The sequence below is a fragment of the Myripristis murdjan genome, chromosome 15 (genome assembly GCF_902150065.1).
Source record: "Myripristis murdjan chromosome 15, fMyrMur1.1, whole genome shotgun sequence".
Lineage (NCBI taxonomy): Eukaryota > Metazoa > Chordata > Actinopteri > Holocentriformes > Holocentridae > Myripristis > Myripristis murdjan.
The window spans coordinates 23,386,528-23,405,343 of NC_043994.1; the positions used below are offsets into that span (position 1 = coordinate 23,386,528).

The 18,816-nt window shown below is 42.1% G+C and overlaps 2 protein-coding genes across 2 annotated transcripts in view; one reads left to right on the plus strand and one right to left on the minus strand.

The window, feature by feature from the left end:
• The window catches only part of macrod2 (mono-ADP ribosylhydrolase 2), a 430,410-nt gene that overhangs the window by 335,481 nt on the left and 76,113 nt on the right, over window positions 1-18,816 (minus strand). The window lies entirely within an intron of this gene.
• On the plus strand, window positions 7,340-18,513 carry flrt3 (fibronectin leucine rich transmembrane 3). Its single transcript, XM_030070311.1, has 3 exons — window positions 7,340-7,629; window positions 13,520-14,235; window positions 15,348-18,513. The coding sequence occupies exon 3, from the start codon at window positions 15,390-15,392 to the stop codon at window positions 17,340-17,342; it is 1,953 nt and encodes a 650-aa protein (XP_029926171.1). The 5' UTR covers window positions 7,340-7,629; window positions 13,520-14,235; window positions 15,348-15,389; the 3' UTR covers window positions 17,343-18,513.

The following is an 18,816-nucleotide window of genomic DNA, read 5'->3' on the forward strand; positions in this document are numbered from 1 at the left end:
GATAAATTTACAGGTTAGAAACAAATGTCCTATTGTGGCAGCTGCTCATAAAATCAGGTACATGGATGGAAGAACACAGATACAACAATGTGTGGCTACAGGAAAATATGCACTGAAAACTATTCAAATGATCAAAACTAACAGATGGAGGAAAAAATATACAGAAATGTGGCCAGATGTGCAAATGATGTGATGAACGCCTCAAAATAGGAAATGTTGGCATTTTCTGCATTAAGACTGACCTTTACAAAGCGAAGAATGCTTTTTTTGAGAGCCTATTGCAATTCTGTGCAGAAACTGGATGTAGGCAGCCACGATTCAATCAACGGAGAGAGACTGTTCACCAATAACATCCGCCAGAGAAAGGGACCATTTCCATTTCAAATCGCAGCCATTTTCACACGAACATTGAGACAGCATCAGCGGCTGACAAAGTCTGGCAGCTTCTGCCCCCATTCCCTCACTCTTTTTCCCTATCGCTAGGTATAAATACTCATCTCTGTTATTGCTGGTGTGATTGATGTTGGTTATAATGGTACTGCTTCTATTTACCCAACACATATACCCATCTCCTCTTGCAGCGATTTGTTGGTTGACTTCCTTTACCTTTTACTGGTTGTCTTTGATGGGTCAACTTAAAGGAGTTCTTACTGGCCTGTGAAATATCACAGCTTTGTCTTTATTGTTCATTTGTGAGATTGGTGGATAGAAAGGTATACTTTAAGGCTATGATACATTAAGAAGAAAAATGCTGCTCGCAGACCCGGGCCCCTTTCATTAAAATGCACTAAAATCTCTCCTTGTCTCACTGAAATATTTACACAGAAATATTTCAAAGAATCACAGGGATTTCATGTACATATACGTATGCAATACTGTATGCACAAGTGCTGAAGATCCATTTATGGTAATGAATTTTGAGGGATGGATACCATAACACTATGTACATAAAATGAGCCCATAAAAAAGGAGCAACTGAGGTCCCTTACTTTGTTTTTTTCTTTTACCGTTTTTCATACAGATGTGGACGAAGAGCATGTAACACGAAACTGTGCAGAACGTAAACATTTCCAGCATAGCACTGAATCCGCATCAACTCACTGCCCTTTCCCACCACCATCCCATCGCTGCCGTTGTAACACACGCACCGCCCCCTGTTCCTGCTGAGGGTCAACCACAGAAACACCCCAGTGACAAGAGTGGGATAAAGAGAGCCTACTCCAGTTACCCCTGGTTCTAACTACAGTATGTCATTCACAGCTCCACCACAAGCACCTCACACTCACAGGCTAATAGGTGGGCGGGCAGTCTGTGCATGCTTTCATGGGAGTCACAAACATGCCCCTCATCTCAACCGGTTCTTTTATTCCCCCAATCATCACTTTCTTCAGGCTCCCTTTGAATGTGGCCCCTGGCTGAAGAGGAAGAGGACATCTGATATCCAAATCACTCAGAATGAGTGCCACAGGGCTGGTGTCAGACGGTGAGAGATAGACACCTCCTTGTTAAGGTGGCTGGAGGTGTTTCCTGAAAACACCTTCAGATTGACTCTAATGCCAACTAAGTGGCGCCAATTCCTCAGTTTAAAGGTAAGCCCATGTCCTTGCTAAGCCAGGTAAATTTGAAAACGCATTTTTTTTCCCCTCCGTTTTGGCCCTCTGTCAACACTAAGCCGGCATTTTCCACCCACAAAAGAGGAGCTTTTCAGAAATAGTCTCCACTGCATGTAAACACCGGCCTGGTATCTTCATGTAGATGGAGAAACCGAAGCTTTCTGAAAATGATACCAATGCAGCAGCTGGCGTCTCTGAAGATTAAAATTCACTTGTGAAAATATATACAGACCTGTATTTATTCATTTGCAATTAAATAGTGGTGTTAAACTAAGTACATAGTTAGCCAACTACTGTTTTGTTTTGTTTTGTTTTGTTTTGTTTTGTTTTGTTTTGTTTTGTTTTGTTTTGTATTTTTTTTTTAGGAATTTCTTCTATACTTGAGTATTTCTCTCCATTTACTTTGACTTTTGCTTCACTTCACTTTACATTTTGAAAATAAAATGTAAGCCTAGCCTACATGACCTAAGACACCTTTGCAAAATCAGTAACCAAAACCAAAATATTTCTACCTTGCTTCAGGTGACAATATAATGATGCCGACTGAAGTAGGAAATCATATCCAAGGCATAAACTGGATAATGAGAATAAATTTTAGCCAAGTGACTGAAGAGTCTGTAAAAAGTTATCAGAGAGTGCTGATGGTATCAACTTTGCTTTGAAGCACATGAACCTATAAAAATCTCACACTGCTTTTGTACTTTCCTAGCAGTCATTCATCTGTTCTGGAAAAACAAACAGCGCAAGAAATGAAGAGCTGGGAAATTATTAAAAAGGGCAATTTTGGGATGTGATGACTCATGAGAGTAAACAAAGTCATCTAGATCACACAAAAACAAAGTCTGCGCTAGTGTTTCGCAAAGATAAGTGAACGCTTTGATCAGGATGATGGCAACTCTGTGTGACTAGACCTCCCTTGACTATACCCCTTCTCTTTACCCAAAATACTGTTGCCTAACATCCCTACTTCCTGTATGTGTTCCAATCAACAGAGCCATTCAGGACCTTGAGGAATTGTATAATCTATCTTATCTTATCAGGAGCAGAAAAGGCTCTGTTTGTTTCACGAGATAGCAGTAGCCCTCACTTCCTCTCCTTAGAGCTCTAAACCCTGACTGACCCTTTCATAATGTACTTAAACTGCTAATCTCAAATGGCTAAAGCTTTAAATTCAACCATATGCTTTAGGAATATGCTGCGAGAATCAAAAAGATGCGGGTTTGTCTGTAAGGTTTAGTGGGCACTTAAACAGGCATATGGAGGCCATTGTAGAGATAGATGCTACCATTTAACTAAGGGTGGGGAAAAGATGCTAAGTTGGCTAATTACAGATTTAGTGCCAATATAGTAAACCAGTTACAAAGCGAGAATGAAAGGCTTCAATTAGCTACATTAGAGATGTATGCTGGACTGTGAAAACACTGTATGGTAATAACATCTTTTTATCTTCTTTATTGTGTTGATTAGTCCAGTGGGGGGAGAGTGCTCTATCTAATCTGATCACAGGGCTTTGTTTTGGAGGGTCATTAACCCATGGGAGGTCCTGAGGTTGACAAGTCAGCTCCGACCCCCCTCAGCCTTTTCTTCTACAACTCGCTCATCCCTGAGTTCCTCTGTCTCTACAGTCGACATAAGAGAAACCAAGAAAACATCCAAAGAAAACAAAAGACGAGGGGGAAAACAGCCGACGGAGCAATTTGCATGGCTTGTCATTCCTCCACAAACACGCGGCCCAATGACCACTGACCGAGGCCCTTGGGCTGGCCTAAGCAGCAGGATGTCAGCCTCTTTAGTATCTGTTGTTGTTGGCTCCTTTCTTTCTCTGTTCTTCGTCCTAGTCCCAAGAGATGAAGGGGTCAGCCTATTTCCCAACACCTGGGATCTGCATCAGAAAAGAAGTGACTCAGTGGCTTTCTGTATGGCTCAGTGGTGATCATGCCCATGGCAAGGCCCCGTTTCATGTCACTGATTCTGCATTCACATGTGTACTGTGACAACAAGCTTCCTTAGTCTGAGCTTATTGGGTTTTTTCACCATACAGTGCAATACGCTGATGCCCACATTTCCATTTATGCAAACCTACACCAACAAAAACCAACATCCGTCTCCATATTTCCCCATTCAGTGACTTTTCTCCATAAACCACCACATTTTCTTCTTTCTATCCTTGTCACACACATTACATCCTGTGCAATTCAAAATTATGAATACCTTAGCATAACCAGCAGCCCCTCTCAACCACAAATCCTAGTTAAACTGTTGTGATACTGAAAAGCTGCCTGTCAGGATGGCAGAGAGGAGATGAAAGGCCTACAGCAAAGATCGCTGCTGATTGCCTGCAGAGGATGAATATGCAAATAAAGCAGAAGGTAAATGAAAAACAAAGCGGGGGTTTTGGCAGGAGCCTTTTCCACGTTCCCCTTAATTTGGCATGGGTTAAGAACCCAGAAAGTCTATCAATAATGAATTCAAGCCAGAGTGAAGAAAGAGACATGAGGGGAAATCAGTCTCCATTTTTCCCCTGTGTGCCCCTGAGCAGTTTGGGGCCCTATTGTGTTTCACACAAGCTGTCTCTCTTTCAGTGAACACACACTAAGCTTAAGTGACAGATAAACGGGAAAAAACTGAGGGAGATGAAATAATATTCATAGCACCTACCCTATACTGCACCAATCAGACTAGGTGCATATGTTTTGACTGACAATTCAGAAAGTAGGACACCATAGCTTTCCAACTGCAAGCGCTATCTATCGGCCATGGCAAGAGTAGAGAGAACAGCAGAGAGTGGATCAATTATCTGGTCAAATGTCTGTCTATCATGAGAGACAAAAACAGGGGTCAGGATAGTCCACTGTACAACTAGAACCACATCCACTCTTAACAGCAGCTTTGTTGTCACTACAGCTAAGAGGAACTCCAGCCCCCACTTTGTTAATTAAAGTGGTATAATTAACTTAGTTATGCTGTCCCTCTTTCCTAGGGCAAGGCAGGAGGGTCATGAAGAGCCATCAAAGATCTGTTTGTTGTCAAAACACACTGAGATTGATGAGATAAAGTAGATGCGTCCTTAGAAGAGGGGAACACCTATCCCCCTTCACAAAAGATGAGCAGAGCAACAGATTTCCCCTGGTCTTGAGATAACAGAAACCGGACACCCTCGTCCTCCAGTGGGGCTCTTTGTATGTCTGAGAGAGGGTCACTCGGCAGTCGCTGACAGATGTGTCTGCAGTCGATTTAGGGGAGGAAGCCGGTGTGAGGTCAGACGCGGGTTTCTCCACACTGTCCCTCTGGAGACGAGACAAGCATCAGTCAGGATGTCCAACAGTGTTTTCTCACACTGCACCCTTTGGCACATAAAATCTGGACCAGAACAATACTGTAGGTAAACTCACTACCCAGCAGCGTGATATTAAGCTATAGTGAGAATGTTACAACACAATAGAAATTTCATTTTACACTGGCGAGCCTCCAAATGATTAACATACAAGCAGGTAATCTTTGTATAGAAATCCCGTTTTGTTTCTAACAAAAGTGAGAGCCACTCCAGTTGGAAAGCAAACAAAACTGAAAAACTCCAGTTGAGGTCTAAGTAGGTTTTGGCAGATGCTCCAGGCTCAAGTGTCTGTTCAATTAGGCACTCCAGTTAAGATGACAATCATGGCTTCACCATGTGCTGATGTGCTGAGGCTGAAGCGGGAACACTCCCCTCTGTCCTAACAAAGTAAATGGGCATGAAAGGTCAGCAATGGTCAGTTACTTTGACACTTGCTCTTGTCTAGTGCCCATCAGCCTGATGAAGCTATGGCAGTTGTTGGGAGCTGAAGCCCACATAAGTAGATGAGCTGTCAATAGCAGAATACGATAACAAAGAACGAGTAATTGATTGCAAGGTCATGGATGATAAAGGGCCTGCACTAATACTTGTGCCATGAATTTGGTTTCCCTGGACAGGATTGTCTTTTTGTATTTATTTATTTATTTATTTATTTATTTGTTTTGTGTTGCTTTTTTTCTTTTAATAGATGCAGACCACAGACGGTTGTGAACCGTGGTCATTTACTAAAGACTCAAAAATCAGTTATGTCCATTCACCTGCACTCATAGAAAAATATCATTTGGTCTTCAATCAAGGCCAGCTCATTCACAAAAATATTCATCTTGCTATTCTTACATTTATTCATTAATATTTGACAGCTGCCCTCTCTTGACAGATGGTGACATGATAACTTTTGGCTAGCCAAAATGCACCGATTTAACAAAAATGTGTCTTTTGAAAATGAACGCCGACCCCAGAAGGCAATCACAACTAAATGACACAAGATAGTTGAGGCAATTAACAAAAATTAGTAATGACAGTACAGAGTGACATGTGAGAGAGGAATCCCCGTATTCTGCAGCAGCACACTTGTTCGTGCCATGCAGCAAAGCTGACACACAGATGTGATCATTAGAGCTGGCCCCGCCGGCTTGGACAGTAGGCGAATATTCAACAACAGGATGAACTGAGCTGCTCCAGTGTTGCCTCATGTGCTGGGTTATGGTGTGTGCCTCGTCAGGTAGCCAGAGGGGGAAACACTGGAGATGACGCAGGGCAGGACAGAGTGTTGGCTGGGTCAGCTGTGCTGCACAACCCTTTCACTAACAGGGTGACTCATCGCTGCTCCATGCCTCTGGGGGAGCAAACCCACTGTTTGGCTTCATTTAAACATGAAACAGAACACTAAATAGGGTCAAATAGAAAGCAGAAGGAGCAAAAGTCACCAAGACTCAGGTGTGTGTGTATGAGCGAGACACAGGATGGCATGCTGTAACCGTATCACATGCGTATGAACACACAGAGATGTAAACACAGACACGCGTGCACACACATACACAAAGATATTACAAATGAGCACAACTCTGAATTACTTGCAAATTATTTCCACTTGAAAAAAATCAAATATTCATTGCCTGTGAACAATAAAAATCCGCCTGTCTGGTGTTAACGTCAGAAATTGAATTCATCTTTTTGTTTGCATGCTTTAGACTGAATTTTATAAACTTAGTGTTTTGTTTGTTTGTTTGTTTGTTTGTTTTTGTTTTGATAAATTAATTTGGATTTAGAATTTTCCCCTTCCATTGAAACTTAATGCTAATCATTTAGATAAAGATTTTAAAAGGGAAAGGCTCCAAAAGAGATATCAAGTCAAAAATATTTGAGATTAATAAATGAAGCCACCAATGTCAGACAACATGATCATAAATTATCCTGACACATCCCTAACACATGCACAAATAAGTCAAGGAGAACTAACATAGCTACAACACGCCAGCTCAAAACAAATCGCCATCAATAATAAACCCGATGTCTCTCTCATGCCCACCAGTAAGCACACACACACACACACACACACACACACACACACACACACACACACACACACACATTTCAACTTTTTTCTGTCCCTTTTTCCTGCCAGTGAGCATTGGTTTCCAACCGGTGACTATTCACTCCTCTTTAATGCACACATCTGACAAGGATTTTAATGTCTTTTCCCTTTCCTCCACTCCCCCTAGTGTAACCATCCAATACTGCACCTTTCCTGTGCATTTCTCAGAGGAAGGCAAGAGAGAGGGAGAGAGAGAGAGAGAGAGAGAGAGAGAGAGAGAGAGAGAGAGAAGCCCCTCCTCCAGATGACATCAGTGCTCTATTGAAGCAGAGCTAGAGGCAGATACAACTCCACATTTGTACTGAGCGCTACCCATGCACCTCTGTCCATGCACAGCGTACAGAATGTTTATGTGAGTGTGTGTGTGTGTGAGGGGGGGCACCAGTAAACATACACTGCTGCTACAGATAAAACACACATAGCTCTAGCCATTTGAGTGGCGCTTTTTTCTCTCTCTCTCTTTTTTGGATCTGAGTTTCAATCCCTATAACCTGGATTGGATTATTTTTTCCAACGGTGAAAGCCGTTTTTTAAGAGGATACCTGTGACTTTCTTTTTTCTTTTTCTTATTTTGGTTGATTATAGAGGTAAGTGCGTTGTTGGTTTTTTTGGTGGGTTTGTTTCTTTTGACGGGGGGCTGATTTAGTCTTGTGGAATGTATTGCTCTCATCTTTTTTGGATCCTCTGAAACTCACACAGAATAATCTAGTTGGTTGTGTCCAATTAGTTCCCCACATTTTTTTTTACTCTCAGTCCTGTCGCAAAAGGTTTTCATTTGTTGTGAGGCCTCGTAACATCGTTAATGCGTTTATTAAAAAAAAAAAAAAAATCATGAGTGAATCCCTATTCCAAATAACCAAAATAAGATCTCCGCGGGTTTAACCACTACAAATCACTCAGTTCAGCTCGTCAGATAAAAATCAGACTTAAACAAACAGATATCCACGTCTCCATCTCAAGCCCATCTCTTGCTTTCAACTTGCTACCTCGATCCATCGCTGCGTCCTTCTTTATTTTGTGCGTAACAGAGACCAGAGACATTGGATCTCTCTTCTATTGATAATCTAAAGCTGTTTTCTTCTTCATTTTGTCGCTCGATCTTGTCCATGCCCTGCCCCTAGACTGGTCAAAACACAGTAGAAAAGCGCTCGGGGAGCAACAGGGACATTTGACATCTTTCGCTCCCTTTTTGCGCTATGCCGCATGTCATTTTGACACTGGCGAGCCAATGGGGAAATAAACAGAGATAGCGTCTAATTTGCAAAGACTTAATAGGATTAAGGGTCTGTGTGACTTAGGCTTCGTCTACCAGCCTGGGAAGACACCCCGGTGCGCATCTGAAACTGCAGCGCTGATCCGGCAGGAGCGGAGTTGGACGTGGACAGGCGACCATGGGAAACTCCGCTAAATGCGTCTCTCGCAGCCGGTGGGCGTTTGTGTGTCGACGGCATGGACCCAAATCCTTTTTGATATTTACCCAACTGGGTGAAATTTACGGTGTGGACTTGTAAGTTTTTTTTTTTTTTTTTTTTGCAGATGATGCGGACCCCCCTCCCAAACACACACACACACACACACACACACAAAGCTTTGTAGGTGCGCAGTCATTTACCCTAGGTCCTCTGCGCACTGCTATTCAGGAGTTTTATATGCACCACTTCGCACCTCATACAGCAAGCAGCGTCTTATTTAATGCACATAGCACGGCATAAATTAACGATGATTCAATCCTGATATCTCACTAAAATTTCTTACATTTGCTCTGTGATAATGAACTGCCACATTAGTAGGCACCCAGAAATAAAGCGCGGCTTTACAGTAAGATAATGCCCTCCGCTCGTATGGCCGATTGACAGCATAATCACCATTCTAGATTTCTTCCCATGTTGCTGATGAATAAAAGGCGTTAATTAGATTCCTACACATCAGCGAGCTTGTTACTTATCCCATTAGATCAATGCAATAAAGTGGGCGTTTTTGGATTCTCTTTAGGCAGAGTATTTGCGTTTTGTGTCCTGATGGCAACACCAGGGCATGGGCATTGGTTAATCCCAATTAGCATAGCCACTCATTTTTATGAGACGTCTAGGTCATCCATGCTTTGAGCAAATAACCATGAGGCAAAATTACTGACAGAAATTGCCTGATGTCAGTAAATCACTAAGCATTATAGGCAAACCTGACTCCTGTTGTGAAGCAACCTAATGGCAGCCATATACACTGATGAGTCTGTTTGAAATAAATAGCCCGTTAAACATGGCAGACATGAGGACAGACCCAATTGTCTTCAGTGATGACTGCCTGGGGCAAAAGTCCCCTGTCAATTGCTTTCAGAGGGAATTTGCATTTCAGATTAACAACTAACCGGGTCACTACAGGCAGCAAATTTCCATTCCCAGAAAAGTTTGAGCACAAATTATGTCAGTAGCTGTTTAAATGAAATGTAATAACAACAGGCCTTCACAAATATGAAGACCCACATTTCAAATTGCAGCCTGACTCTAAGCTCTATAATTTCCTTTATTTCCTTATTTCTTGAGCCTTAAAATAATTTTTCATTATCCATTCCAGCCTCAAAGTAAAAATCATTCCAGAAGGGCAAAGACATGGTACAAAGGATAGACTGGAATGCTTTGCAGGCAATATGACTCAGGGAAAACTGTAGATGGGCAAGCAAATCCCTAAATGTGACCGGCCTGTGCTGAGATGGGCTTCCCCACGTAGCTTAACATGGGATCTTGGGTGAGAACCATGGGGCCTCTGGAGAAGTAGCAGTCCATGGCGTGTTTTGGTGTCTGCTTGTCACAAACAGACACACACATACACGTCTCATCTTGCAGTGCCTACCACCCCCAAGTGGGGAAAAAACATTGCAGCTGCTACAAACCTCCCCTTTCAGTCAGTTACAAAAGAGAGACCCCCGTCTGTCGCAGACCCCTCTCGGCTCTTAATGGGCTAGCAAAAGTATCATCTGTTCAGCACATCCAAAGACAGCACCAGGAGGCCACATACCAAATCTGTGAAACTATCATAGATTTTCTCCCATTTTGTCTCCAACTAAAATGTGCTGCCTGTGAATTCAGATGTGACCATGAATGTTCCATTGTGCCTCGGCTCCACAGTAGGCCGCTGCCTGGTGTTTCGACACACAACTTACCTATATGAGAAACAGAGGCAGGCCGGAGGTTTAGAGGACTCTGGTCACACACACAAAAAAATATTCCCTGCAAAAACTCATATCGGGTTCCTTGATGTCAAAGTTAGGAATATAAAAACATAAAAACCAAATTTGTCGATCAAGGATAAATAAATCAGCACTCAATTTTGCATTCATGTCTGGTAAGCTTGATTGTCTTTAACCAAAATTAGCACAAGTAATTGCATGAGCACACAATCCTAACATAGCTCAACCCTTTACCTTATGTTTTGCTTTTGTGTGTTCACTGAAATCCAAATATGTGGGATGGGTAAAACAGCTTTTAGCAATGTCAGGTGACACATTTTCAAGACTACAATGTGAAAAATAGCTTTCAACAACTATACTATTTGCAATCAATCATAATTCAAGCTATATTATGATTTAGAATGAATAATCAACAGCAGATACAAACAACATTGATTTCCCAGTGGAGAGCTCTACTGTGGTTCAAAATTAATTTCAAGTCTCATGAATAATTTAACAGCCAGCCATTACTACTTCTACAGCTCTTTCCACCTTAAAAGCAACCCATGTAATATTATTCTGTACTTTATGGGACTAAGAGTCATTATAATCTGCAGTACTTTTGACAGGCATGAAATTGTTTCTATTTCAGTTTTCCAAAACCTTTCTCGTTCAGTGTATGACTGGGGGGCACAAAGTCCTGGGCCCTGTTATTGCAGACTAATGTGCACTTATGCGTGTTGAGCTTACAATGGCTATCAGTGTCCGGCTTTGTGTGAGCCTCCCACGCTGTCCACTGAAAGGTAACTAGCTGTACACACACACAATTTTACCAGGATGCTCAATTTAACTTTGCCAGTTCAGATTAAATGAAGCAGAAGCCACTTTGACTGCTGGAGAAATCTCCTGGCGGCCAGCGGAGCTTATTAGAACGATGGAGAAAGACATCCATCACTAAAAATGTTTTACCCAACCGCCATGTCTCTCAAAATGATTGTGCGTGAGTGTGGTGGGGGAGTGTGTATGTTTGTGTGGATGTATGTTATTAGTTAATGCAATGGGAAAGGCTTAGGGCTGTCTAGAATATAGGAACTGATTGAATAAAATGTTTTATATTCCTAAAGCCCCTAGTAGTTTAGGCTACAAGGCCCACATGTTTGCCTTGTGAGGAACAATGGAGAGGGGCCACTCCGCTGAAATGCAATGAGTGTGGAATTAAAAAAAAAAAAAAAAAAGAATAGCCAACAACTAGGCCTGGTTCTCAAGCTGACTACACTCCCCGTAAAGGATGCCTGATCTGCTCGGTTCAGAGAGGATCCTCATAAATCACCTACACATAGTAAACAGATGATTGTTGGACAAGTTCTTAACATTTTCTGCATTTAGCTCTACATTTGTGCAATTACTTTCTTAATTATATTTACAATGATCAGCTATGCTTTTGTTTTTTGACTTACTTTACATCAGTCATCTAAAACATAACCCTTGGCCTTTCTACTGGACATTAAAGCAGATACTGTTATCTCAACAGCAACGAGCTTGGTTGTATTGGGGTAATAGGATTGTAGGAAGAGAAGGAAAGGTGGAATCGTCAGGAATGTTTTGTCATATCATATGTGAGGCTGTTTAGTATAAAGAATCATTCTGTCTCACAACCGTAAAAGCCAATTATTGTGAGTGCAGTTAGATCTTGCGGGGCTCTCTCATAGACGGAAGTGCAGAGACAATTACTTTCTTTTATGTAATGCTGAGATTTAAGTATTCAAATCAAGACTACTGACCGAACAGTATTCAGAGGCAGAGGAACTTTATAAAATGAGGTGAAAAGGGCTATTTAAAATTGAAATAGCTTGACTAAGTGCTGCATTAAAAGTTCATTTAAACAGACAGACAGCACATATCCCTCTATCATCCAGCCATTTTCTGAAACTCTATTATGGAATTTCAGAGGGTTTTTTTTTTTTTTTTCCTCCCTTGTCGGCCTTCTTTATTCCAGAAGTTAGTAGAGGTCACATCTGGTGTTTTTCCCCAGACTCTAATCTACTACTAATGTAATACTGGACCAAGGGCCCGTGTTTAGATGGAACAGAAGGAAGGGGGCATTATTATTAGACAGCGTCTCAGGAGTTGTAATCGAGTTACAAGCCCCTCAATTCCTTAATCTTCTCCTTGTCATGGGCTACAACTGTTAAATGGCTGGGCCTCTTGTTCCTCATTTACCTTTACATGTTTTACAGAAGCCAGTGACGGCAATCAGGTCACAATGAAGGTTACATGTAAGGACGTAAAGCCATTGTGTTGTCAGAGGAAACCTAACATTTTCACTGGCAAAGGAAGTTCTATTTTTACAAACAGGAGCTGCTTTAGCAGAATATAATTCTAGGGTGGAGGCAGGGAGAGGGGGGGTCAAAGGTAAGACCTTGGAGAGAAAGGGGCAACATGGATGGAAGGGTCGTTCCCCTCTCAATACGAAATTTAAATGAGCCTCATCTGTCTTGACTGTCCTTTAGCAGCGTGTCGCTAATTCAGTAAGGAGTAACCGAGGAAGCTACGGGGTCCACATGTTTCGACCTCATCTGTGAACTCTGCCCTAGCATTGTTTTAAAACCAGAGCTGACTACATTCATGTTTTGATTTTATGGCTAGTTCTTCAGTTAAATGCTAAAAGCACAACCAAGCAGCGAGGACTGAGCAGGACAGAGGGGCTCCACCCACAGCCATTGTATCAGGGTCTGGATCACTGTAGTCTTTTGTATGTGTGAACATTCTTTCTAGTATCACCACAGAAAATAAGGGTGGTCTTTCAGACTTAAGGTTGTAAAGGCTTGTAGAAGGTCAACATGCACAATCAGAGTCAATTAGAAGGGATATTCTTTGCACAAGAATTCACAATGTAATATATAAGCTAGGTTTCCAGAGTCCAATATCAAAGACATTCAAACAGGACATAATGGGTAATTTTAGCAAATTACTGGAATCCCTTGGTACATGTAAATTTAATAAGGTTTAGGAGCTCTCTGCATCAAAAATAACATCAATTTTACTGTAGATTTGATACTATAAAAAACTGACTGAAATGAGCACCTCAGCTGTGCAGGAGTACAGTGAAAGATATGTTCAAAATTGTTCCCTGATTCAAAAAGATGAAAACATAATAACTCACACATTTTGCACGGAAATGACTTCAGTGTAAAATAAATGGCTTTCATTAATCTGAAAAGCTTACTCTCTTCTAGCCCCATCAGCAACACATTACTTTGTAAGAATTGAATGCAGGTACTAAATTTGTCTGCTTCTCTGGCTATTTTTCACAGCAAAATCCCAGGTGTGAGGAGGGCACAGCATGAGTCAAGCTGCAGATGTGTGAGGGAGGCTGGGCCCAGAAGGATAAGCACTTTGCCCTGTTTTGCTCCTTAGAGGGGAGGAGAACTTTGGTTATCTGCGCCAGGAAGAGGGACCAGAGCCCTGGATTAATGTGTATACAGGCTCAGCGAGGGAGGAGAGGATTCTGGGTTACCTGCAGACCTGGAGTACACAAGTGAGCAGTTCTGGATTGAGCCTGTGGCACAGGGGATTGGCATGGCTCAGTCCAGCTTTGCGTCAACTCATCATGACTGCTGGGCCTGACAACAGAAAGGAGCCTTTGCTACAGCTAACCCCTTCTTACACACGGATCACTATAAAACACAAAAAAATCTAATTTGGGGTTACGGCTGCTGAGCTCAACGATTTCCACACCCATCAGGATTTTTAATATTCTCTGAGATCGCACGCTTTGTCAATGAGTGGAGATGCTTTTTCTACAGGCTTATCTGCCATGGTAAAGGCATTGAAAGCATGAGCCCCTGACAACACAGAGGAGGTCATCGTCCAAACAAGGATCAGCTCAGCAAACACTGACCAGGTCAGGATATCACCAGAAACCCCTCGGACAAGCATTTCTCTTCAGAGAGGATAAAAGTAAATTCGAGAGGAAAGCTTGATTGGATTTTTGGGAGCTGGAAAGGATTTACCACATCTTATAAATCAGGTATGACAAATATAGATGGTTATGCCTCTTTGTGCTTCACTGACCAGACTACAATTTCTAATGAGACGTGCAGGAAGAGAGGTCATGGCATGAACGGATAATTAAAGCAATAAATCAGTATTAGCCTAATTAAAAGGGAACTACACTTCAATAGTCAGGGAAAAAAGAGACAGGCAACTCGCTGACACCTTCTGCTTTGAGCCTTCTCTGCTATTGTAAATTTCAAGGCACAAATCAGTGCAAGCTGCCACAACACAGTTTATGAATTTTGAGACATTTTCTGCTACATGAAATTTAAAAAAAATGTTTTTGTTTTTTTTTTAACATTCCTCAGTCACAGTAAAGATCAATAAGATAGGCCTGAAGGGATAAATGGAGCTCACATCTTTCATCTTTTGCTTTGAGTGTGCAAATTAGTGCAACCACAACTAAAATGTACAAAAAAAACCCAGAAAACCTGCTGTTCTCAGATCTTAATTTGCCAAAGAATTTTATCTAATTTCTATTCTGTAAAGTGAGACATTTCTTTCCCACCACGTAAGAACCAATTTCAGTGTAGAATATGAATGCAGAAAGACATGGGCAATGATCTAACAGGGCTTAAGAGTATGTCGGTTCCACAATGGTATATCAACAAAGCCTGACTTTGTTCACCTTCATGGTCAGTGGCAATGAAAGGCAGCCCTAAGATACAAAAACATGTAAAATAACTAGGCAATGCTATTACAATTTACAAGCCCGGGCCAAAATCTCATACACACATATTAAATTCACAGAGCCCACAAGACACACTTCCACTTACTGATTCAGTTAATTTTCTAAACTTGTAATCTTAGGCAATTTCTGTTTTCCATGTAGATGATGTTAAGGCAGTCCTATAACAAGCAGATTCAGCTCAAAAATTGTCTCACTTTATTTTTAATGTCTGGCAATTCTAATAATCAATTTATATCAGTTTAATGGGAGGGATTCAAACTGATTCTTTCTGCAGTTATTTAATCTAGAAAGTGCTGCAGGCAGCGTTTTCAAACAAACACCAATTATGAGAACAGGAATTTGGCTCTCCTTTAAAGGCCTTGTGCATTAAATGTACCCTTGTGTCTCCTCCCCAGGGGCTCTTGAGTGATTAGACTGCCAGACAACACAGCTTCAAGATGGTGCGTCAGTGCAAGGCCTTTATCCTCTTCTTCATCAGGGTCGGGCTGCTGCTGGGTCTTGCTAACCCCCTGGTGACCTCCGCCTCCTGTCCCTCACTCTGCCGCTGTGATGGGACCTTCATCTACTGTAATGACCGTGGCCTGACTTCCATCCCTACTGGTATACCGCTGGATGCTACAGTGCTTTTTCTGCAAAACAACCGCATTAAGAGTTCAGGCATCCCTGCAGAGCTGCGCAGGCTCTCCAATGTAGAGAAGATCTATCTATATTGCAACAACCTGGATGAGTTCCCCACTAACCTTCCACTTGGGGTCAAAGAGCTCCACCTTCAGGAGAACAACATTCGGATGATCACCCATGCCTCTTTAGCTCAAATTCCCTACATTGAGGAACTGCACCTGGATGATAACTCTGTATCAGCCGTCAGCATAGAGGAGGGAGCTTTTAGGGACAGTAACCACCTCAGACTGCTTTTTCTCTCCAGGAACCACCTAAGCACCATCCCTTCAGGCCTACCCATGACCATTGAGGAGCTGCGCTTTGATGACAACCGCATCTCCTCCATCTCAGAGCAGTCGCTGCAAGATCTCATAAACCTCAAGCGATTAGTCCTGGATGGTAACCTACTCAACAACCGTGGGATTGGGGAGATGGCTTTCGTCAACTTGGTCAACCTGACTGAGCTCTCACTAGTGAGAAACTCACTGACATCACCGCCAGCTAACCTGCCAGGGACCAGTTTGGAGAAGCTGCAGCTACAGGATAATCACATTAATCGCGTTCCGCCTGGGGCTTTTGCCTTCCTCAGGCAGCTGTATCGCCTGGACCTATCTGGTAACAACCTAAGCAGCCTCCCACAAGGTGTGTTTGAAGATCTGGACAATCTCACACAGCTCCTGCTACGCAACAACCCCTGGCAGTGCACTTGCAGGATGAAATGGGTACGTGACTGGCTGCGATCGTTGCCTTCTAAGGTGAATGTACGTGGGTTCATGTGCCAAGGTCCCGATAAGGTCAAAGGCATGGCTATTAAAGACCTATCTACAGACATGTTTGACTGCACAGATACAGACATCGGCCCCACATATGAGACAAGCACAGTCTCTAACACTTTACCCCCTTCTCAGCCCCAATGGCCCTCATTTGTGACTAAAAGACCTGTGGTGAAAGGGGCTGACATAGGTAAGAACTACCACAGCACTACCACATCGTCAGGCAGAAAGATCATTACTATCAGTGTGAAGTCAAGTAGTGCAGATACAGTGCACATATCCTGGAGAGTGTCACAGCCAATGACTGCCCTACGGCTGAGCTGGCTAAAGCTGGGGCACAGCCCTGCCTTTGGCTCCATCACTGAAACCATTGTGCAGGGGGAGAGAACGGAGTATCTGCTCACTGCATTGGAGCCAGAGTCTTCCTATAGGATATGCATGGTTCCCATGGAGACCAGCAACATTTACCTGTCAGATGAGACACCTGTTTGCATAGAGACAGAGACTGGCTCTCACAAATCATACAACCCCACCACAACTTTAAACAGAGAGCAGGAGAAAGAGCCTTACAAAAATTCCAGTCTGCCTTTGGCCGCTATCATTGGAGGAGCTGTGGCTCTATTGGCAATAATTATGTTGGCGCTGGTGTGCTGGTATGTCCATAGGAATGGTTCTCTCTTTTCCAGGAACTGCACATACAACAAAGGTCGTCGGAGGAAGGATGACTATGCTGAGGCTGGCACCAAGAAGGACAACTCCATCCTAGAAATACGAGAGACTTCTTTTCAAATGATACCCATAAATCATCTGCCTGTGTCCAAGGAGGAGTTTGTGATTCACACAATTTTCCCCCCTAATGGCCTGAGTTTGTACAAAGGCCCACATAGTGAGAACAATATTAACAACAGGAGCTACAGAGACAGTGGAATACCAGATTCAGACCATTCCCATTCATGATATTGCGCATGGACATTCATGATGAGTGCGTGACTTGAACAGAGTGGCTAGACTTTTACAAAACACTGGATCTATAAGACTAAGGAAGCAATGTTCTGTACATTTGCCATATAATTTATATTTAAGGACATTTTATGAAGAGGAAGAACGTTCCAATTGCAGGCCATCACTGAACCATCAGTGGGTGTTGTAACTAACTGCAATTCTATATTTTAGGGATTTGTAGTAATTTGTACTGTATTTCCTTTGCTTAAGGTTATCGACCAACTAAAAGAAACTCTGTGTTCTACTGAGATATGATGACTTGTCAACTGTGAAAGTGGGTTTTCATTGCTGTGTTGAACAATCAGACTTTAGAAAACCTTGTAGTATAAGCACAGGTCATTCTTTTAACTTTGTGGCTGTCAGAAAAACAAAAAGGCAAAAAAAATGACGACATAAATTAAGGCACAGCTGATCAACTAATAGACAAAGCAGGCATGCTGCCCTCTTTAAGGATGAGCAGACAGCAGCTGTCTCCATGTGCCAGAGACCAAGAAGCTTACCCTGGTATTCACCTGGTATGGAGGATAAAAAAGTAGAAATGAGGTGCCATGCTTTATTTCTCTGCTTTGTTCAGTGTGTGAATTCTTTCATTTCTGTTCGCAAGAAGCAGAAACACAGCACAGCAACCCGGACAGGGTTCCTGTGTTTCTGATGCCACAGCACAGGGCAGATAAAGCACACCAACCTTTAGGAGCTCTCTGCTCCTCAAATATAATAGTGGACAGGCTGACACAATGGACCCCCCACTATCTCTATTTGTACAAGCCAACAAAGGCCAAACTACAATGGTGGCATTCTTACATACAGTGTACCATGCGTTATTCTAGACACCTGGCCAAAAAAGACAGCGCAAAACATGTTGGCTTTTGTTAGAATACCACAGTGTCAGCAATTCCTTGTTATGAGTATTATTTTGTATTACTTTCCAATTGAACACACTTTTATGTTGCCACAATTTGAAGTTAACTGTTCTTTACAATTGAAAACCAAAGTGCATTGTATGCCCTTTGGCCAGTCTTGTATGTGCCTTGATCCAATGCTTATTGTATTTAGCTTTTTAAGAAACCAGTGACTTTTTTTCATACACACTTGAATATGAAAAATATTGGTCATATTACAGAATAAAAGTGGATAAAAAATATGATTGTTTTCTCTTATCTCAAATACAACAAACCCCACTTAAAATAATACTTATGACTTCCATTTTTGTTCAACTACTATTATCACAGCACACTTTGCTGTGATGTTCACTTATATTTTTATCTACTCAGGAGACTTCTGCTATCTTTGTACAAATGTGAACTGCCCTAGAGTAAAAAGTAGGCTGTAAGGGGCCTGTTTTATTCATTCATATCTCAAATTATTGCCTAGACACACCATCTAAATTTGCTTGGAGATGAAATACATAGCCCACTACATTTTCATTCTT